Source organism: Centruroides vittatus, unplaced genomic scaffold, assembly GCF_030686945.1.
Source record: "Centruroides vittatus isolate TY-2023 unplaced genomic scaffold, ASM3068694v2 contig_862, whole genome shotgun sequence".
NCBI classification, from domain to species: domain Eukaryota; kingdom Metazoa; phylum Arthropoda; class Arachnida; order Scorpiones; family Buthidae; genus Centruroides; species Centruroides vittatus.
The window spans coordinates 1,929,033-1,952,589 of NW_027122562.1; the positions used below are offsets into that span (position 1 = coordinate 1,929,033).

The window sequence follows — 23,557 nt, forward strand, 5'->3', positions numbered from 1 at the left end:
AAAAGTTTAATTGATATAACAAAGCAATCCCGTTAGAAGCCATTTTCGATTACTGGCACGTGGCCTACCTATTGATGTAGCTTGTTTATATTTACGGCTGGCAGATGGCGCGTTTCAATTGTAGGGTAATTTCCGCATGTGAGTAGACGCGACACGGAAAGACGACGGAACGGCAACCGTTTCCTTCGACGGTTTCCGTCGTCCGATTTCACATGTGAGTACCAGGCTTTACTGAGGTAATAAACGAAAGAATAAGCGAAAGTGGAAAAGCTTATGAGATAGATTTCATGCTAACGTTCGGCCTTTCCTGTAGTTTTGTGTGAACAAGATGGCGAACATACTGTACCTGATTCGACCTTCAAACATCGACGTCTAGCATCGCGTGAGACTCATGCTTTAGTGCGAAAGAGCGAATTATCCTAAACACGAATATACGAAAGTCGAAGACTGCTTGTTTAAGAAAATATTACACATTTAACCAGTGATGAAGAACAGGATTAAAGTTCCATTCGTCGGGATGACCAGAATGAGGGATGTCTGAATATATACTGGTGCTCCACTTGAAAATCGGTTGTTGATCGTATGTTGGCCCAGAATAAGCGATAAATTGATAATTCTTTTGCATCGAATAGTTCGTCAACTGAAAATAATTAAACTGAATGTTCATTTAAGTTACTGTACTTGTAATCTAATGCTATAAATAAGCCGATATTAAATAACTAGCTATTTTAGAAAACTATATATTAGAGAAAATAAAAATATAAAAGATCTGTCGGAAATACGAAATTCCAAGAACAAAAGTAAATTTGACAACCACAGCGTATAAAATTAAATAAGAGTATTTATTCCCTTACAGTTAAAATATCAGAAGGTATTTTTACACAATTTAAAGATACAGAAAATCTCAGGCTTCTTCAGTTCCGTCTTGTCCAATCACCAGGATTATTTTCTCCTATATTTTAAAACTGTTAAAAATACCCTTTGCCATTTTAACTGTAATTGTGTATTTTTTTAAATATTGGTTTATCATCAGTAAACGTTTTAACTATTTTACATAATATTGCAGAGACGTAGTCTCTAATAACAGGTCGTCTCTGAGAAGAAAGAGTGTTTCGTTCCTGGTGATTGAACAAGACAGAACTATTAGAAGACTTAGTTTCTTCTAAAAATGTAGAAGAAACTAAGTCTATGGCTGAAGAGATGCTCTTTATATTTAATATGTAACGCTAAATTGGCAATATTATTTTATTTCAAATATTTCTGAGAGGTCAAACAAGGATTCTTTTTTCAATAATTGCAGTAATATATTTTGTACGTATAATGTTTACACCCGTTCTGATATTTTTGTAAATAAATAATGTTTTATTTATTTACAAAAATGTTTTATTAAGAAAGCTTTGAAAATCGAAAACGTACGAATAAATAACCATTATTGTGTGACCATTCAGTGAATATACCTGTACTGAATATATATTTTGATATTTATGTCGTCTCAAACCGGAAAATTATTTTTCATAAAATATAATGATGCGGATATAACGATATTCTATAGCTTAAAACCAAACTTAAACTTTAAAAACTGAAAATATTCAATTCGTTTTTAATCCTTTTATCCGCTGTAATCGGAGGGCAAGAACCTACTCCAAGGAAAAACCCTTGCCCTGAGTCCCAGAAGCTTTGGAAAAAGTTTTTTCCATATAAAACCTTTTCTATCGAAAAAATGTCATTTGATGGAGATCACGTGCATAACCAAAGAAGTTACAATCAGCCTTAAGATAAAAGAATATTCACCTATTGCACTTACAGAAATATAACTAACTTGTAAGTTATATAATTTTATTATTATAAGAAAATAGCTTTATAATTTGCTACTTAAATATGCAAGAATCAATGTTACAAGCATTTAGTCAGAAATAAATTAGCCATAGAAGTACAGTAGAGCATCGATTATCCGACTTAATTGGGACTGGGGTTGGTCGGATAACTGAAAAGTCGGATAACCGAAAAGTATGAAAAAATACATTATTAGTATAGTGTATTAGGTCTGGTTTAAATACTATCCTCCCTTTCATGGTCGAGCCAGTGCTGCCAGCTAAAACATGCAAAAGTTTAACAAAAATAATATTAAAGTAGCCAAGACATAATCAAATATTGTAGCGCCACATCACTGGCGAACATTTGAATTTGCCGACTAGAACGCGGTCGGTTAACCGATGCTCTACTGTATTTAAAACCATTAGAACAATTTTAAACAAGTTACAAGTTACAAGAACAAGTTACGTAAAAGAAAACTTAAAGCCTATGAATTATAGCAAATTTTAACCCATTGTTTTATCTTTTTGTGAACAATATGTTTATTCTCAAAGTATCAATAATTTTCAAGCATTTACATATTAGTTATTGTTGTTGTAGTTATTGTAAATAAAGATATACAGTACCTTCATATCTATTGCTCCAAAAGCTGCATTGTCTAAAAAATAAAAAGGATATGTGCCATTTTTAGGGTTCAAATCCATACGTGAAGCAATCGCATTGTATGCACTGTACGGAGGGGTACAATTGCAACGAGAAAGCGGGTCATTTTTGAAATCATTATATCTTAAATACAATAAAATGAATTCACATGAAATTATTGTAATTAAAATTCAAGTAATTTAATATTATTTAATTTCTTATTTAACTTACTACAACTGACCTCATCATTTTCATCATACTATTTAAATCAGTAACTTTTCCTTGATCTCTTTTGAAAATTAACGCCCTCGGAGTTTTGTCGTATATAAAATAATCACCATACATTTTTACTTTTTCTAAGTGTCCGCTCATATTAAAAATATTTGAATAATAACTGCAAGAAATAAAAAATTTAACGTAACGAATTAAATAATTTTTATAAATAAAAGAATACTCACGGAATATTATAAGATGACCAAAACCCTTGTTGAATAAGAACATTTGTTTGATCTTTGCTCTCAATGTGATTTCTACAGAATTAAATTGACATTTCAATAATTAAAGATTTAAGATTACAAATTGGAAAAATTAAATAATTTTTCATAAGTTTCTCATATATACAGGGGGAATTCATTTTAATCAATCTACTGGAATAACTCATCCTGGGAAAAATTCATTAAACCAAAATGTTAGATTTCAAGCCATAAGATGGTGCTACAATAGGTGAAAACGGAAAACAGCTTCCTATAACCGGAAGTAGACTGCATCGTCCCGCAGCCGTCGAAAAATCTGTCACTCGCGGACCATGGACACTCATTCAGTCGGGAATATCTTGGAAAGGGGAAGAAGACTCAAAGACTTTGATCTTCCAAACATCGAGAAAATCTTGTAAGCTCCTTTCGTATCAAATAAATGTTTCGAGTAACCGTAGAGAGTGTATCAGTGCCGATGGCACTCACATACGACCCTCTTAACCCCTTAACTATCTTGACCATTGTGCCTTCAATCTGTAATCACACATCTGTAAAATTCATTGAAAAAATAAAAAGAAAAATCGCCAGGAAACTACTATTCTTGTGAAACCATTCTTTCTCTTAAATAATGACATAATACGGAAATTCGTATCACCGTTTATTAAGTCAAGAAGCTTTTAATGAAGAGAATACGTTAACCTTGGTTGATTTTTAAAATTTGTCACCTTAAATTTTTTCAAGACATTTTTTCTTTTAATTAAACTTTTAGCGGAATGCTTAATTAATGCGAGTCCCTATGTACAATGTTCTCCTATAACAAACTACTCCTTTTTTCAAAGACATTTTATTTTCTTGGTTGTATATCTTAATATTATTATTTAATATTTACATTATATATTAAAAATATTAATGCAATTTTCAAAAATTTCTTTACTTACGGTAACTGCTCCAAAATCCATAATAATTCCTTTTGAGGTTCTTTATTGGGAACAAATTTTTTATAGTCTACAATCATCCATTGATTATTATATCTATATAATTAAATACCATTAGAATTAATATTTTAAAATTATAGTATATATATATATTAATGCTTACGTTCCACTGTTAAATAAACTGAAAATGTCAGCCCAATTTCTTCCTCCAGTAGCCAATCTGTTAGCCACAAGATTACGAATCCATTCTAACACAACACGATCTGGTTTTATATATTGAAATGAACTGATATTTGTATTTGTGATTGACGTTTCCAATGCTACCTGAAGGGCAAAATATAAAATATTATATAAAATAAACAAAATAAGGGTTATGTAATAACACTTACTAATCCAGAAGCTAAGATATAAAAGTCGTCTCCAGAAAAAATACATCCAGGATAAGAGGAAAAACTTGATATATAACCAGGTATTATTCTGTTGTCTGTAAATTATTTTGAACTCAAGTAGTTATAAACTAACGAAGTAATAAATTATCGATAGCAACAAACCTTTAGTAGCAAAAACTTTAAGATGCATCACATATTTCTTAAGAATACGCAACATTGTCGAATAATCATTCCATGCATCATGAGCTACATATAAATCCTTGTATCCAGGCAAGAATTTAATTAAAGCAGAACAATGGGTATTTTCGGAAATATTCTGAAGACCTTTATTAAAAACAACTTCCAAATCTATTAGATCTCCGAAAAGATTGAACAACCTATAAAATTAATATGTGCATTAAATAAGTTTTAAATTAGAAAATTTGTGTTATTTTATAGCATTCGATAAATTAAACAAGTAACTCTATTTTGATATCTTCAATAATTATTAAATAAACAAATATACAATTTTTTGGAATTATTATTTAAACAGTATTATATTTCAAACATAAGGAACCAGTGGCGTGCCGTGACATTTGATGACAGGGAAGCTGTGTTTCTGTAAGAAGCCGACTTCCAGGGGCAATCAGTTAATTGCGCGTCAGTGATGGTCTAGGGCAGTGGTTCTTAACCTTTTTATACTCGCCGCCCACCAAATATTTCATAATTTTTTTGTGACTCCCATTTTTTAATAATAATTTATATTTGATAATTTGATAATTTATCTATAATAAATTGATTTTTTTATTATTGCTTTATTTTTTATATAATAAATGTAAATCATAACTTTATTATTTCATTATCTATTTAAATAACATTCAAACTTCACAATTAAACATGAAAACTCATTAATTTTTAACAGAAAATAAAATAAGAAACATGTCGATAAATCGATCCAATGTCGATGCTAAAACTAAACTAAAACTAAAACGCCCACTTGTCGTAAGGATTTTGCATAACTTTTGCAAAAATATTTAAATTTTCAAAGCCTACTATTTTTCCTAATTATTTTTAAAATTCCAAGCATTAATAGTTTCTTAAAATTGCTTTGGAATAAAAGAAGTAAATACTGCGGTGTAAGTAGCATATTTACATTTATTTCTTCTGTACTAACAAAGTTGTATGTAGGAAGAAATACAAAATAAATAAATAAAAACTAAATAGGAAAACTTTATCTTTCTTATTTCACTTTTCAATACGATATTCGGATTATACATCAATTTTCTTTTTATTATATTCTGAAGGAAATTTTGCATAATTTGGCGGCCCCCGGCAAACTTCTTATGGACCCCCAGGGGCCGCGGCCCCCTGTTAAGAATCACTGGTCTAGGGTCCATTCGTATTCATTTGTTCGATAAGCCAGTAAAAACTGTAGACTTCTCTAAATGTATTTTTAATATCACAATTACATTCTGAATCGCTAGCCACGATATAAGGGCTAAAATTAAAAATAAATTATAAAAACTTACTCGGTGAAATAAAATGTGCGGTGGATATACATACCTGGTACAATGTATTGTTCGATTGTTATTAATATACTTTTAAAGAAAATTATAATTAAAATATAGCTTTGTAAAGAAACGTACATAAAAATAACATAAAATATTCTTTACTTTTTAAATCTTAAAACAATCTACTTAGTCAAATATCTTGATACGAGTAGCTAATGGATGGAACTAGTGACGGTCCAGGTAGGTGTGTAGTGAGTGTGTGCGTGCCAAATCCCGAGGGTGCCGATACCGGTCAATGTCAAATGCCTCTTTTGTCGCATCACAAGTATATCTCAAAGGACGCCACAGGGCTGTTGTAAATTTTAAACGTTTCTCACCGTAGCTGTAAAAATCTAACTATGTTAAACTTAATAGTCATTCGTTTTCTAACTAATTCGTTTTAATACCAGGTGTACACGGAAATCAGTTTCCCACTGTACTGAGCGAGTGATTGGTTCTGTTAAGCTTTTGTTGAAGTAAAATTCTGGCTCTTTCAACAGGATTTTATTTATGTCCCCATTCCCTAATCTCTTAATTATTTAGTCACTTCTTAAGTAGAAATAAGTCGAAACCAGTTACTTTGTACCTGAATATCTGTAGTCTTGGGAAAACAGTGGAAAGACAAATTTTTATGACAACGGATATATAAATCGTAAATTTAAGGAAAATAAATTCTAGAGCTTTTTTTTTGTACCGTTGTATGTACTGTACGTCTCATTCATTAAATTTGGTTGTAAATGATGCTGCCAAAGTAACAGTTAATTTTTAACACTGTACTAGAATTGTACACGTTTTTTCTGCATCCCCTTACAGATGGGACATACTAAATCGTAATATCACCGGTTTAACATTGAAATCCGTAAGTAATATAAGATGGGAGAGCGGAATAAACGCAGAATAAATATATCAAATATTTTAATGGAGTTTTTTTAAACTCCTGTCAACTATACAGAACTATCATAAAAACGTGCCAGTAAACTCCTATCGGTTGGGTTGTTATAAATCTAGTCTAGGGTGGGCAACCCTTTTTATAACATGGGCCAGAATAAATTTTACGTTTTTTTCCGCGCCGTAGTAGTTAATTGACGCCTTCTTGTGACTCGTAATTTTTTTAGTCTGCAAATATGAAATAAATAAATAAAAAGTTAATTACTACATTTATTTTTTTTATCGTTTTCGAAAATTACAAAGAATTGGAAAAATAACTAATTAATAGTTATTTTTCCAATTTAATAATCTATCAAAGATCTCGCGGGCCGGATAGAAACTTTTCGCCAGCCGTAGCTGGCCCGCGGGTTGCCCGCCGTTGATCTAGTCTGCTTATGATTCACATAATCGGGCGAGGATGGCCGAATATCTAGCAGGCGGCTAACAGCCCACAACCGCTCCGGGATATAAAGTCGCGTACTCTTTACGCGTGTGTCGCTTCTACCAGCTAAACCGTGACGTTGGTGCTCTGTAAAGCGCATGCGCCAATGCCTGTAATCTGGCTGCTTGGAAGTTGACAGGCAGGCGGCTAACAGCTCAGAACCGGTCCGGGTTATAAAGTTGGACTCCGTACGCGTGTGTCGCTTCTACCAGCTAAACCGGGTGAGGTTGGTGCTCTGTAAACCGCATGTGCTAATGCCTATATAATCTGGCTGATTAGAAACTGACCCGGTTTCGACATTCCTTCCGCCACCGAATTATTCGAATATACAATAGCAATCTTATCGTTTTTTTTTCACATGTAGTATAGAAATTTGTAAAAGATACATAATGCAGTTATAATAAAATATTCATTTTAATTAATTCAAAGTACGTTAAAATATGAAAATTTATATTTTATAAAATACAAGGGAAGGTCATTGGAAGGTGGAATCGGCGCTTCCATCGCTTCCAATGACGGCACGCCACTGGATAATAATAAACGTATACTAATGAAGATGTAAAGATATTATTAATTACTGAATTACATAGAAAAATAAAATTAGTTAGAATATGAAATATAATAATATAGTATAGTAGTATTTGTTGCGTACAGGCCTATAAAGAATATTAAAGCCTATATCAATGCCATCACAAAGGTTTTGATTCCTTTGTTCTATCTTCGAATCCATGATTGTTTAACTTCATTCTGAATTCTTCATTCTACAGCATGGATTATGTTTCTTTAATCTTTTGTAATTTGTAAGAAACATCTGCTTTATATATTGTTAAAGTTTTATAGTATAATTCACTCTTTGAAATATAGATTTACTATATTTATGCATTAACACTTCTATTCCTATCAATTCACTGTATCAAAGAAAGAAAGAATGCTGCTTCTTATGTTTTCATAAAAATGTGATATAACGATCTTCATCTCTGTTACTTAAATATTAAAATTCGTAAAACTGTCTCCGAAAATATCTCACATTAACAAGTATGACCTTAATTTTGAATTTAACATATTAATGAAATGTTTAATCTAATATTGTTATCAAAGGGTATAAAAAGTATTGAATTATAATGTGTTTTAACAACTTGTAAACATTACTTGATTCGTGCAATTAATATTGATACGCATTTTCATTGATAAGAAGTTTAAAAATAAACTTACATAACTCCCATAAAATCTGGTCTAGTATCAGGTAGAGATGGAGTTCCTTTATATCCATCTTCTAAGCCTTTCACTTGCTTCAATATTAATGCAACCTAAAATAAGAATTTTGACATACTTGAATTAAAGATTCTATATATATGTTTTAATATTTTAATATTGAAATTTACTCACGTGATTCCAGTAGGAATTTTTGTTTGCCTGAATATTTTTATTCATGAAATCCATGTTTATTTGTAAGAAAGTCTTAAGTTTGTCGCAGTATTCGTTCTCATTTCTGCAATAGTTTTGATACAGATTGTTCCAGTGTTTAGAAATGAGATCAGCTGTTAAATATCCTTCGACCAAACCTGCAGCATAAGCTTGGAAAGAATCCGAATACGATGGATTGGTGTGAACTTCCAAATACGACCATCTGCAAAAGTTATAAAAGTTAATAAACTGTTCTTAATTAGTTTAACAATTATCTTTTCTTTTTGTAAATTATAGATGCTTAATAATTATGCATCTATAATTTACAAATTATGCGTTAAAATCTATCCATTGTGTTTTATATAAACCTTTCACGTAAGAAGCTCATTAAATTCACACGTAAATTCATTCGTAAATACCAACCGGGTTTTAATATAAAAATTAAAAGTGCACATTTCGCATCATAATGCAACATAAATTCTTTCAATTAATAATTAACAATTTCACAATTTAAATAAAAAATATGACATTGTCAAGTAACGAAGTTGTCCAAAAGACAATGCGATTTGGTATTCCGCCTGGAAGGATTCCGGAGGGGGTCAATTCAGCCGAGGCATATTAGCAGATTTGACACAGGAGCAGACCTGAAGGTACGCTATTGGCCCAACTTCAGATTGAACAATCATTAGATCTTGGGAATCTCTTGAAAGAAGAGACGACGACCCAAAAAGGGGGTTGTTTCGTCTGGATCGGCAACAGAGGATCAAGACAAAAAACTACAGCAAGAACCTCGTCTGGATTTCAAAAAGAAGAGCTTCCGTCGGATTGAAAAGAAGCGAAAAGAACTACCCCTTAAGTTCGGATCATAAGGTGCTTTTCTGGCAAACTAGGCCTTCATTCGTAAGCAGGAGTAGATCATCTAGTCGAGACTTCTCCGGACAGGATACATTTTGAACTTTATTGGTGCAGTCGGCAGTAAAGTTCAACATAATTTTTAAACTATCATTTATAATTATAAGAAATGATTAATTATATTTTATTAAAAATGATATATATAATCTAATATTTCAGTACCCCCGAAGTTTTACAAGAAAAATCAACAAATAGACAGTGATGTCTCGTGTCGACAGAGAGCGTTGCTAAATTGGGCTGCAAAGTATTTCTGTTATAATTTAGAATTAAGTTCAAAATTGTATACTAGATGAAAATCAGCTCAAAAATGTGCAATCCACAACCCCAAGAAATAAGCCGCGATTGCAGTTAAAGTAGCCAACCCAGGTCCCTACAGACACGGCAAGTTCAACAATAACTGAGGTAGTCGCACATTGAACTACAATACTTCATTGTCAATCACTGCTTTCAACGCGGCGACCAACACTTACTCTCTCCCAAATGATTACTTGGACGATCGGTTGACATTTATTTAGATTTATATTTAGATTGTATGACTTATTCACTGTTGGCAGCCAATTCGAACACTTATCTGGTAACTTACGTCTATATGAAACTTTATACTCAAATTACTTTGTTTTCTTCTGTTAAAAAATTACTTAACTGTGCTCATGCCAATGTTTCCAACCGAGAAAAGCAAGTAAGCTGACAAGTAAAAGTCTGCTTAGTCGCTAAGCTAGCTATTAGGGCTGATACGGTATATAAATATAAATTTATATGCTTTGTAAAGCGATTAAAATCATCTTATCGTGCGGATGATCTATCTTTCCTGTTAATCTGTCTATTCTGGCATTAAATTTACTCAGTTGAAATATTTTGAGATTTTTATATCATACTTGTTTTTGATTATACTTTTTATACGCTTCACATACCATTTAAAAATATTTTGTTAACAATGCAAATTACAAATTTAAGCAGTTCTTATGGAAAACGATTACAAGTAAAATCCATTAAATATTTATTTTATTAAATGATTTTCAAAGAGAAATTAAACCTAGAGCATAATGATTAGAATGAAGATGTGTATTTTCATATTTGTCTGAAACAAGTGCTTCAAATACATAGAATGGTAACATTCACACTTAAGCATTTTGGATTTTTTAAATCTTTTTCTGTCATATACAGTATATATATATATTGCATTTATTATATTATATACGTGGTGCCCATCCCCTACGCTGATATGACTTGGTCGAGTCCGATGTCGTGCTCAGGCGGGAAAAAACGACGGACGGTTAGAGTAAGAAACAGAAGAAGCAACGACGTAGCACGAACGACGTGTCCGCTTCAAGATGATTAACATCCGTTTAATAATTAGTATCAAGATGATTTGTTTAGTGTTGTTCGTTTTGTAATGTTTCTGTATCGTATTAAAATATACGTCATTATATGTCATAAGAAGTTCTTCGTATTCTTTCTTAAACTGCGTTCTGCATATGCTTCTTAACGTCCAGTCCAGCCATCTATAGACACCACATATATATACAATATATGACTAAATTGTATATTATATTATTTGGTAAACTTTTCATTTAAATTATTTTTTATCAAAAAATGACTTTTCTATGCGTTTCTGACAATTAACTTTTGCAGTTTATACTTTACATAGCCTGCAATATACAAGGTATAGGATTAGACATACTTTGTAGTTGTCTCATCTTGTAGTTCAGTAGTTCAATCGTGGAAGCTACGGCAAAGTACACAACAAACGTTCATTTTTTTAAATATTTGCACCATTCATTATACGTACTCATGGGAGCAAAATACGGTTTGCCTTGTCGACTGATGAGGACTAGAGGGTTTTCTTATAATACTTTTTCAAAGGTGTACCTGTAAGTTCTTATAAATTTATAATATACCAAGATTCATATTTTTCCAATAGTGTCCTCGATTCACAGTCACTGTCGATCTCTCTCCGGTCGTCCTCCAGCAGCAAGAAAGAGCCTTATATATTGCTGTTAGGACCATCCTAATTGGGCGGCTATCTTGCCTGTCCACCAGCAGGAGGGCTTGCTGTCCATTCTATCATTAGAATTTAATGATTGATCAGATCAGATTATTAAGGAGCAATCACATCTTCCTATACAACGTTAGAAAGAGTTAAGAAGTTAAATTCAATTTAAAAAATGTTAGTGAAATTGTGTTTTCTATTGGAAACATTAATAAATGAGTTCTATATGGTATAGGAGTCGTTGGAACCTGTACATTAACTGCTATTTAAGGAAAGCTAATGTAACCAACAATTAGTAATTCACAAATACTGAAGAGGAATATTTCATATTTATGGAAAAGATAGGCTTAAAGTATTCGTTCAAGTTGGCATTATTTAGGAGGACTATATATCAAGGCTTCATTACATTAGTTTAAAATCAGTGATTATAATTTTAGATAAATAAGTATCAATATTAATTAAAAAACATGAATCAATTCTAAAATTTTACTTACCCTGTTGTAAATATTCCATCTTCAAAATTAGCCCAAGCTACTGAATTATTGATGATAAAATCTTTAATAAAAAATTTTTTTGCTCCTTCATCCCAAATAACTGATGCAGTTTTTTCATTTAAACATGACACGAATACAGGTAGCAACACAACGAATATCACCTCTTTCATTTTATCTTCAAATTAAACAGTATATAAATATATTTTAAAACTTATCGCGATCTACATTAAAAATTATCTAACACGTAAGTAAATATTAATCTATATAAGTAATTTCTGGTACTTTTTGGAAACAAAAGAAGTTAAAATTATCAATGGATTGTAAAGAAAGTAGCCTAAAGTCTTCTTTATGCCCAAATTTTTTGAATGTTTTATTACAAATGTGCAAATTTCAGATTGTAATGATTAATGATACTCAATGGAAGTCTTATTAAGATATTAAAATATTATGAATACGTAAGAAAGTCATTTGGAATTTGATGGCACGGTAGAGTCAGGATTAATCTTAAAAACACTCGTATCTTTAATCAGTCTTTAATAACATTATGCATTGGTTAAAGATGTGATTTAAATATATAACACGAGCAATACAGCATTGAGCGTGATTCTGTTAATGACATTTTGCTTTATCTATAGATAAGCAGTAGTACGAGATCAAATTACGAAAAATTTGTCAGATCGTTATATACTATCTGGTGAGTAATGACATAATAATACTTTTTCATGCATTTCGTTCCTTTCACATTTTAAATCGGAGACATGGGATTCTGAAATAAGGAATGAAATCCGGTTGAAAGAATTTTGAATAAATACCCTTTTACTTTCCCGGCTGCTATGTATACATAACAAGGAAAAATATTTGAATCGTGTCAAATTCGACCCTCCGAGTTTTTGCAAATCTCCACGTTTTGAAACCCCTGAATTCCAAAAAGTGGAAAAAACGGCAAAAATAATTCCGTTGATAGGTATGTATGTGTGTTGGCGTCTATTTCGCTTAATATCTCGGAACGGGGTGAAGATAGAGAAATGAAATTTGGTACGGCAGCTTGTATGTAAGAAGCATTGGTACTAATAAATTTTGGTGGTGAAATGTCAAGGGGATGGTGATATAGAGGGTGGTCGTGAGTCATATCTCGCGAGGAGTCAGATTTAATGAAGATTTTACTAGTGATCAGCATTTACAGTGTTTTATAAAACTTATCTCTTCCCACAAAATTATGTCTTTTGCTATTTTGTAATAGTTAAAAACAAAATTTTTATACAAAATCTCATAACAGATAGCGCCACATACAAGTTTAGTTATTTAGTTTGATTAATAATACATATGTTATTTTTAAAATAGAATTTCATAAAAGTCGGGAAAGTTACGCAACTCGTTGCTAGATTTTTTTTCTGTATTCCTTTCTAGAAACATTTAAAATATTTCCTGTCTAGAAGCAGTCAGACAGTTGTTTCAATTTCACCATATTGAATGTCATCTTACGTTTCTCATTTTTAATTTCACCTCGACAAATATCGAATGAAATGTGCTGTACATGTACTGTACTTCATATTGAGGCTATTTTAAGATATGTTCCATTTTCAGAAATGTATAAACTGAAGAATTTTAATTATCATGCTAAAATAAAAATTCAGAGAGAAATATATTATAAAACAGTCTGAAATTTCCACAGATGATAATCCCAACACAATGTAAAATATAACATTTCTTTGTTAAAAAGGGCTGGCGGAAATTACAATTTAATAAAATAAAAATTACATTACAGATACTAGACATGTCTTCATTGCACGCCATGTCCAATCACCATTCTCCGCTGCAGAGATAACCTTTCTTTTTAGGCCTGTGGACATTTTAGACTGTTTTACATATTTATGCAGAGTAGTAGCCTACAAAGGTCATCTCTGCAGTGGAGAATAGTTGTTCCTGGTAATTGGACATGGCAAGCAATGAAGATATGTCAAGTATCTGTAATGTAATTTTTATTTTATTAAATTGTAATTTCCACCAGCCCTTTTTTAAAAATGGAAGTCATGTTATTTCAATTCAAATATTTTCCCCTGGAAAGTGTTAGACAGATGTCCTGCACTACTCTATTGTTAAAGGAAAGGTATGATGTATAGAAGCAAGCCACTATTAATTTGAAATGGAAAGCATATAAATTAAATTAAAATTAATTAAAAATATGATTAAAAGTTGCTGCCCGCCATTGTGAGGATTTATTTATTGTGATAACAATAAGTTCGTTAGCTATAATTATCTCAAAGAAAATACTATCATACACTGATTATAATTTTGGAACAGTTAATACAGTAATTGGGTTTTATTCCAAAACGAGTTTTTGAAAGACTTTCGTAACAAATCTGCAATATTTAAAATTAACGTAAGTATGATGACATAAACAAAAATACATTATATATATATATACTCGTACCTGTGTACTGTACATATGCATACATGTAGAAAATGTTTTATTTCTTACTTTATTCTATTTTATTTTTTAAGCGATTGACAGATTTATTTTAACTACACTCATGTATATTTTATTAATATTGTTTTTAAGCGGTTTTATGCGAAAAAAATAAAACAACGTGAATGAATTTCAAGAATTTTATACATTATGCATGTGGTTTGTGTAAACATTAAATTGATTGCGACTTAAATATATTGAAACAGACAATCATATTATTATAGGCTTTATATTAAGTACGGCTGATACAAATATACACAGGATATTCCTTTGTAATTGTACTTTCTTTTTCAGACAAACAGCATTGTCATTAACGCTTATTTGAAGAAAGTTTATTACGTAATATCTAATATTTCCGTAATTAAATAATATCTAAATCTAAGAATTAACTACAGTATTTTGATAATAAAAATTCAATACTTGAAATATTTATTCCCAGAATGTTTTTCAATGTTAATTACTTAATCATTTTTAATTACTTTTCATTCATATAAAATAAAATAGAATAAAAAATATTTTATAGAGTAAAGTGACATGTAATCTTTTTAGGAGTTTTTAATTATATAAAATTACTATATGTTGTAGCGAAAGCTTAATAAGAATAGAGTGGGCAACAGTTACTTATAATACTGGATAGCATATAAGCTTCTCTAAGACTAATTTTAAACAAATAGCCTAGTATACAAACTGAGTAAAATTACTACATTGTATTTGATATAAACAATTACTAATTGATTTGAAATTAATAGCTTAAAGCTACTAAACACGAATTAAAAGCAAATAATCGTAATTATTATTGGCATTTTGCTTTTGAAAATCGGATATATTACTATATTTCCATGTCAAGTCACGAAACGCATTAACAGTAAACTTTTATCCTATATATATGTATAACATTTTAATAAAAATTATTTTTAAAAATAATAAATTGGAACTATTTATAATAAATTTAACAGATATTTCTTCAAAAATATTATAAATGCATAAAAGAAATATGATTGCATCTATGGCATTACCTTATATAAGCTGTATTAGCTCCAGTCTAAAACTTAATGTAGAGATTAAATCACCGGCGAAAAGCGGAAAGCCAAAGCGAATATTGCGTCAGTAATGACGTCGTTTACGATGATTTTTGTTTTTGGATCTTGTTAGAATTCTAGCGTGTTCAACTTTTTTGGGTTCGAAATTCTCGACTTAAAATGCGAGAGTTCTACTCGGTAACAGTAACTTCGAAGAATGGGCTGTATTTTGTACTTTTATAATCATTACAGTTTGTTTTATTTTTTCTTGTTTTTTAATCAATAAATACACAAGTACACTTAGAAAACAATTCCCTGTTATTGACAGCCATTTTGTTCTAATGATGTTTGCTTTTGTTTGAATAGGATTGGCTACTTATTCTTTGATCTCGTTCCGTGAAACGGCACGATAATCGAATTCTCTAAACTAAAATAAATAGTTTCATGTTTATAAATAGTTTCAGTGTTCATTTTTTCTTTTCCTAAAGAATGTTTGTGAGAACTAAGCTTAAAGCGGGATGCGATGATATCCTCAGTGTTAAAATTTAGGGATGCAACAGGAATTTCAAGGATGCAAATGAATCTTTTTAGGCTATGATTTTCAATTCTTTTAAGCTGGTGACTCGCTGGAAAGAATTGAGCGTGTCACAATGCCGGGATGCAATTTTTGATCATATCTTTAACTAATTTAATTTAATATATATGCTCTCCACCTCAAATTACTAGTGACTTGCCCCTGTACCGTACATTATAATTTTTCTTTAACAATAGAGCCATGCCGTTTATCTAGCTAACTCTATTCAAGAAAAATTATTTAAATTGAAATAAAGTAACTTCCAGTCCAAACCGGTAATTCATATATACTTGTCCCTAAGCTTTACATATCTGGTCTCGTATTTCATCTATTTAACTTCGTTCTCGAGATTAAGGAAAGAAAGTCGGACGGACGGATGACAGCGGGAATGTACAGGGCTGCAATTTTTTCAAATTTGCAGCTAAATAACATTAATTTTAAGAAAATGCGCTTAAAATCGACAAAAAATATCTTCGGAATAAACGGAGGCATTTTAAATGAACCGCGTAGCGCCCCGTCCCAGTTTAAACTCTGTCTCTACATGCATAAAACTATATTGGCCTCATTTACTTATTGATACCAAACGTTTTAGCATCAGGCTTCGTTTTATAATTTTATGTACTGGAAATCCTCGTTAGTTCGAAATTCAAGGGACGAAATAATCGCAACTTCGAATTATCCAAATTCAAATTAACGAAGATTTCCTGTATATGTTTTCCGTTCTTTTTACATATTTTATAGTTGATCTGTTGTTAACATTTGAATTATATTAATTAAAAATATTTCAATCCAGTTTAAAATTTATTTTTTACTTTAATTCAATCATTACTACACAGGGTGTTTCAAAATTATATGTCAGAAATGTAAAGGCAGGTAGAGGGGACCTGAATAAGCAGATTTCGTATAGGAATGTGGGTGCGGAAATGCAGCGAAAGGGCGTTGTTGAGTTCGGCGGATGAAAGTGCTTCGCTGGCTTGAATCGTCATTCCCCGCACGAATTTTGAGCAACATACATCGTTACACCAATGCGGAGCTTACCGACATGCATTTCACGTATGGGGTCGCGCAAGGTAATGGAGCGGCTGCTCAAAGGATGTACATGGAACGATTTCCGGGTAGGAACCTCTCGGATCTCCGAACATTCGAGCGTCTTCATTGGGAGTTGTGTACGAGTGGATCGTTTTATACTTTCAGGCGATTTGACGTGCTTGGATTTCTTCTTTTGGGGTCACATTAAAGAGCATAGTGTGCGATAGTCCCATAACATCTGAAGATAATCTGGTTGCCCGATTGATATGCCTGACGTTTTTACTAATGTACAGTACAGTACGCCAATCCATGCGCCGCCGCTGTAAATCTTGTATCACTTTTGGTGGTCGCTCTTTCGAGCAGCTATTGTAAACTGCTTGATAAATGAATTGTTGTTTTCCTTTGTCTTTACTTGTCGTTCTACTTATCCGTTGTTAATACTGCCTTACGTGCTAGCACCTCAACGATGCATTTCCGCACCCACATTCCTATACGAAATCTGCTTATTTCAGTCGCCTCTACCCGCCTTTACATTTCTGACACATAATTTAGAAAAACCCTGTATTTAAATTTTCCGATTTCAATTACTTTGTTGATGTGTCAACTAGAATTGATTATTATTTTTTTTATATATAGGCCTACGCGTATTTATTCCCAAGGATGAAATTTGTAGGTAATAATATTCCCAACTGTAACAGCTTATTATTTGACATTGGCTTAATATTTTACCGTTTTTTTTTTTTTTTTGGAAACTTGCATATCTCGCCTGTTTAAAGAAATCATTGTTGAAAATGGAACGGAACACAGAAACAATAGCGTTTGGATACGTGCTTGATGTCGCTTTCTCGTCACAAATCTGATACATTTTTGAATTAAATTGTCACTTATAATGAGAAATGGATCCAATATGACAATTGCAAACGTTCAGCACAGTGATTAGACAGGGATAAATCACCAAAGCACACTCCAAAACGTAATATTCATCAAAAGAAGCTGATGGTGGGTGTTTGGTGTCTAGCGCAGGTGTGATCCATTATGACTTCATGAAACCTGGCTCTCGATCACAGCAGAAATATACTGCAACCAACTGGACGAAATGGAGCAAAAACTTAAAGAAAAACAGCCTAGATTGGTCAACAGATCGACTCCTATCTTATTGCATGACAACGCTAGATCACACACTGCACAACTGTGGCAAAACTACAGGAATTGGAGTTGGAACTTCTTCATTATCCTCCATACTCACCAGACCTAGCCTGCACTGACTACCACTTCTTCCGTAATTTGGACAACTTTTTAATACGAAAATAATTTACTTCCGACAATGCTGTAAAACTGGCCTTCCAGGAATTCATTGACTTTCGTCCGCCAGGGTTTTATACCACCGGCCTCAACAACCTACCGCTTAAAGGGCAAAAGTGTATAGATAATGTGGGTGCATACTTTGATGAATAAAATAATTCCTTATATTTGTAAGTTATCAACCAACTTTGTTTTCTTTCCACAAATTTCATTCTTGATGACCTGATAAATCACTCCTCATATCAATTTATAGATTTTTCTTTACGTTTTGAAAATTTACCATGTTGAACCTATTGTTGCTCTCAAATATTAAGAACTTTACAAGTTCTTGTTCCTTGATAATTTCCTCAGCTTTTGCTTTTTCAATTTTGAATATTTTTGTTAATTTTCTCATTTCTCACTTTTCCCTTTGTTTTACAGTAGAATTCCGATTATCTAGGATAATGTAGACCGATGCTACCTCGGATCACCGAAAACGAATTGCCACGGCTATTTCGGTTTAAAAATTACGTATATAAAAGATTTGAAGCCTCTTTTTATGCTTTAGTAACTTTAATCATATAGAAGAACATAATTTTTACATCCTTTATTATATAGCTAACACACGTACAATAGTTTAAACAATATTTTATTGTTAAAACTATTGTAGCTGGGTTTTAATATGAATGATTCATTTTTGAATTCTAACGTAAGAATAGTAGTGTATTAATTTTCAGATTTGCCTAGGATAATGCGGAACCTCAGTTAATCGGAACTCGGACAAATGGGATTCTACTGTATTCAAGAATTTCTACCTCTTTTAATATACACTCTCACAGATTGTCTTTTCAACCGTGTTTTGTCTTCACCACGGTTTAAAAATAGACAAAACATTCGTTAACTTCTTACAACATATTTTGTATTGGAATAAAATTTTATTAAATGGCCAACCTGCGACAGTTATATTTATCAGGCAGTTCGGCAACCAATACAGACTGAGAACAATAGCTTACATTACCTTTTTAAAAGTTTATAAAAAAACCCAGCAACAAGTTGCTTAACTTTCCCGACAACTTTGGTAACGCCATCTGTTATCATATTTTATTATTAAAAATATTTTATATTTTTTACTATTATAAAATAGTAGAAAGCTCAATTTTTAAGGTAGAGACACACTAACATTCATACATACAGTAAAAAAGTCGAATTTTTTGCATTTCTCGACGTTTCAAGGTCCCGAGTTCAAAAATATAAAATTCTTGGGAGTCATTTTTTGACCGATCGCCACACTTCCCCTGTGTTACATATAACAGTCGGAAAAATAAAAATACTAAGAAAAACCCTCAGCCTGTTCCGATTTTAAAGATTATTCAGATTCAAACAACACTTATAACAAGGAAAGAATTATTTCATTCTTATTTTCATCATACAATTATAAGTTAACTATCAATTATATCAATTATGAGCTTTTCAGGTAACTTATAATTATATGATGAAAGTAAGAATAAAATAATTCTTTCTTTGTTATAAGGGTTGTTTGAATGTGTTAATCATCTGTAAACTCGGAACAACCTGAGGTTTATCCTCGTATTTTTTATAAAGTTTTATATTAAAATTTCCGACCCCATTGAATAGTTTTTTAAACTTTCATGAATGTTATGAGATCCTTCTTATTTCTACGACGTGTTTGACCGATAAATGCAACCGTATACATTTCTGGACTGGCTATTTAAAAAAATTAACCAAGAATATGGTTAATAAACAAAGAAAATGCTAAAGTATAACACATAATTTGTAAAGAAGTTATTTATTATGCTTTTCTTACAAGGGGAAGGAAAAGTGAAACAAATGACATTTTACATTTTTTATACAATTTTTTTTTATTTTTGTTAATAAAATAATCATTCTTCAGCATATAAATAAATACTTTATTTCAAATTAAAATTCAATACATACAGAATTTATGGTGAACGATAAACAATTTCTGAATTTAAATTTTTATTATTATTTTTTTTAAATTAGAAAATATATTATTAGTTATTGAGGCATTTTTCAATTTGATATAACTTTTAATTAATAATTTAATATTATTCCATTTAATAATCGTAATGTAAAGTTGACAGATGTGATATTTTAATAGTAATTATACGATTTTATATTATTTTTCGGAATACAATCGCCTTCGAAACAAATCTGTAATATTTAAAATGTACGTATGATGAGAATGAAAAAATATATATACCGTATATCTCGGCGGATAAGACGATAGTTGAACCATAAAAAATGGCCCCGAAAATCCGGGGTCGTCTTATAGGACAGATACAAAAAATTAGATTGAAATTTATATAAATTAAAACCATTATAAAAGGACAGACAAACCGTAATTATTTACTAGAAGAGAGTAGGGTATGTGCACAAAATAGAATAGCCCATAGGGTGTTTTTGTAAATAGTCAAGGTCATTACCCGAATACCCGAATTAGTGCGAATGTTTGCAAAAATCGCCAGATGCAAGAAAATAAAATTTGTTCATTCGAAAAATTACAAATAGGACACAATTCCGTATACGCTATACAGTATTATTATTCAGATGATGATCGCTGATCTAAACTAAATTCAAAGACCGTTGATAGTTTGGGGGTCGTCTTATAGGACAGATATATGCTAAAACTATAAAACTTCGACGAAAATTTATACATCGTCTTATCTGAAGGTCGTCTTATCCGCCGAGATATACGGTAATTAATCTAGGGGAGAAATTATTTTAATATATTACTTATATCAATAACGGTCGTCAAGCTTATATAATTACTGTACCAAAGTATAATAATGCAGTGTGTCAGTATACTATTAATAGTTTCATTTTGCAAAATAATTTATGCCCTATTCCAGCGTGTCTCAACCTCTTTAAGCCAAAAAACCAGTAAAATGTCTGAAAAATTTCTACGGACCACTAAGTTATGCAGGCCTAACTTTTTAAAACATATGGATATTACCAACATTTGGTACATACTGTGCCATTTTTAACGTAATAAATCTAAAGTTTTTAATACATGTGGAAACATAATTAATTAAATTGGAACCAAACTGTTAAAAGTGAATCATCACCAAACAAAGTTTTAATCTTAATAAACAAATAAATATGATATAATTACGTTACTACTAACATTTAATTTAAGTCTGCCTGTGGACCACCTGTACAAACACGCGAACCACAACCAGGTTGAGAAATGCTGCCTTATTGTAAAACATTCCCTTTGTAAACAATCTATCCCTTTGTATAACATTCTTAAAATCGTGAAATAAATAAATAGACTTAAGTTTTATTAAATATTAATGCTGTTGTTTAATACTAATTAACTTTTCTATTACGTCTATTACGACGCGATATACTCTTACGTCTATATCGCGCTACGGATGCATTAATAGCAAACCTTTATCTTTATAAATTACTTAAAATTTAATAACAAGTATATTTTTTTTCGACGGTTGTAAACTTTGTAATGTCTAGAATAATATACTGTAGCTTATATTTTATAAAGATATTCTAAATACATAAAAACAAATATGAGTATAATGTGTTAAATTACCTTATTGGGACCGCATTTGCTTCCGTCTAAAGCAGGATGTGATGATATCCTCCATTTTTTGTTCATACACCATAACAAACTACAAATATTCTATAATTTTTTATTAGTTACTTTTTATGGAAGTACTACTCTGATTTACATTCATATGAATTAAAAATATATAACAACTTACATCTGACGAATTCTCAAGAAATGGAAAAGAATCTTTTCCTGTAGACAAATGGCATTGAGCTTTAGGAGGATATTTTTCTCCAGGAAATTGATTTACTTTTTTCAAAAAATTTCGGCGAATGGATGTTTTCCGTAAACAGTTTGAAGTTTCTGTTCTGAAAAAATGTATTCACGTATATTTTTATAGAAAGGTAAGGAAACCATTACTAATGAAACTAACCTCAGAAAATCTCTTAAATATTCATTACTACACTTGGACCATTTCGTTTTTCCGCCTCCAATTGATGGTGACATAATGTACTTTCCTGGATCGCATGAGTTTCCTGCGCCGTCATGTTTCATAGATAAACTTTAAGTAAAAACCAAAATCATAAATAAATTCTATTAAAATATATCTAATGAAATTTAACGGTATGATATTTCTATACCTATGTCCAATTTCGTGCGCTAATATTAAGCTAGCATCAAACTGAAAGCCTTCTGCTATAACGCAAGCACTCTCTGTACACATTTGATTTCTATATGCTAAACCTAGGAAGAAGAAACCAACAGTTATATTTTATAATTATACCCCATTGATAAAGATTATATATGCTTTTATCCAGATATTAAAAACTTTTGGTTTAAAAAAATATATATAGCAATTTCAAAGACTATTTAGACCTATTATGACGAGCAACTTATGTATTTCTTTAAGAACTTGGTATTTATGAAAGAGAAACATTAAAATTATACAGAAATAATACTGACAAAAATTATTAATTGATGTTTTGTCATTAATATTTTATATTCCAACAAAACTAAATGTTATAAAAATATAATACATATTACCAGTATTTTCCCTATATATCTTAAAATTGTTTAGATTAAATTACTATTATAATTTAATGCAGATTTTACGTTAATTGAATTATTTTAAAACATTTAAATGTGATTAACTACAGATTACAATATTGTACAACAGATAAACTGAGAAAACAATTTTATTATTAAAGTTCAAAATAATTTACTTTATTAAGATGACCTTAAGTGATAAATGCATTAAACTACCGAGCAGAGAGAATAGGCGGAATCCGGATCGGCTTAGAAATCTGTATAGGTGGATTGATGCAGATATATCAGCTTAGTCTCTCAGAATCTGGCCAGGAAATTGCACAGATACGTGAAAAGTTAACAACGCCGCGTAACGTATCTGTTTTGCAGCAACCAATGAGTAGACAACAAAATAGTATGTCACTAGGCCGCATGTAGTTACGTCAGTTCTAACGTGCAGTGGAAAATTTAACATGGAGAAGCGTGACACCAATTTAGAGACCTTTATAGAAGTAAGGAAATATTTCTCATACACTAAACCGGATCCAAGTTATAAGGATGTTATATTAAAAAATACTGTTTTTAAAACTGATTAGGTACGAAAGCAAATTTTTCATTGAAAAATAGCACGTAGTAAATTATTTTCGATTCGACTGGTTTGAATA

At 31.1% G+C, this 23,557-nt stretch overlaps 1 protein-coding gene across 5 annotated transcripts in view; it reads right to left on the reverse strand.

Annotated features, from left to right (window-relative positions):
• Nucleotides 1–398: 398 nt before the first annotated feature.
• LOC136982690 (putative phospholipase B-like 2) overlaps nucleotides 399–23,557 on the reverse strand; it is a 30,985-nt gene continuing 7,826 nt past the window's right edge. For 2 of the 5 annotated variants that reach the window (XM_067279262.1, XM_067279261.1), the window contains exons 9-13: nucleotides 22,508–22,610; nucleotides 22,300–22,428; nucleotides 22,081–22,234; nucleotides 21,909–21,998; nucleotides 20,308–20,512 (exon numbers count right to left, since the gene is read on the reverse strand). In XM_067279262.1, the coding sequence (XP_067135363.1) occupies nucleotides 20,453–20,512; nucleotides 21,909–21,998; nucleotides 22,081–22,234; nucleotides 22,300–22,428; nucleotides 22,508–22,610 (536 nt within the window). In that variant the 3' untranslated portion in view covers nucleotides 20,308–20,452. Of the gene's footprint in view, nucleotides 641–2,438; nucleotides 2,599–2,695; nucleotides 2,849–2,912; nucleotides 2,985–3,865; nucleotides 3,959–4,025; nucleotides 4,187–4,251; nucleotides 4,347–4,413; nucleotides 4,629–8,361; nucleotides 8,457–8,535; nucleotides 8,777–11,949; nucleotides 12,125–15,432; nucleotides 15,500–20,287; nucleotides 20,513–21,908; nucleotides 21,999–22,080; nucleotides 22,235–22,299; nucleotides 22,429–22,507; nucleotides 22,611–23,557 lie in introns of those variants that run through there. The other 3 variants (XM_067279259.1, XM_067279260.1, XM_067279263.1) reach the window with 3 other exon arrangements.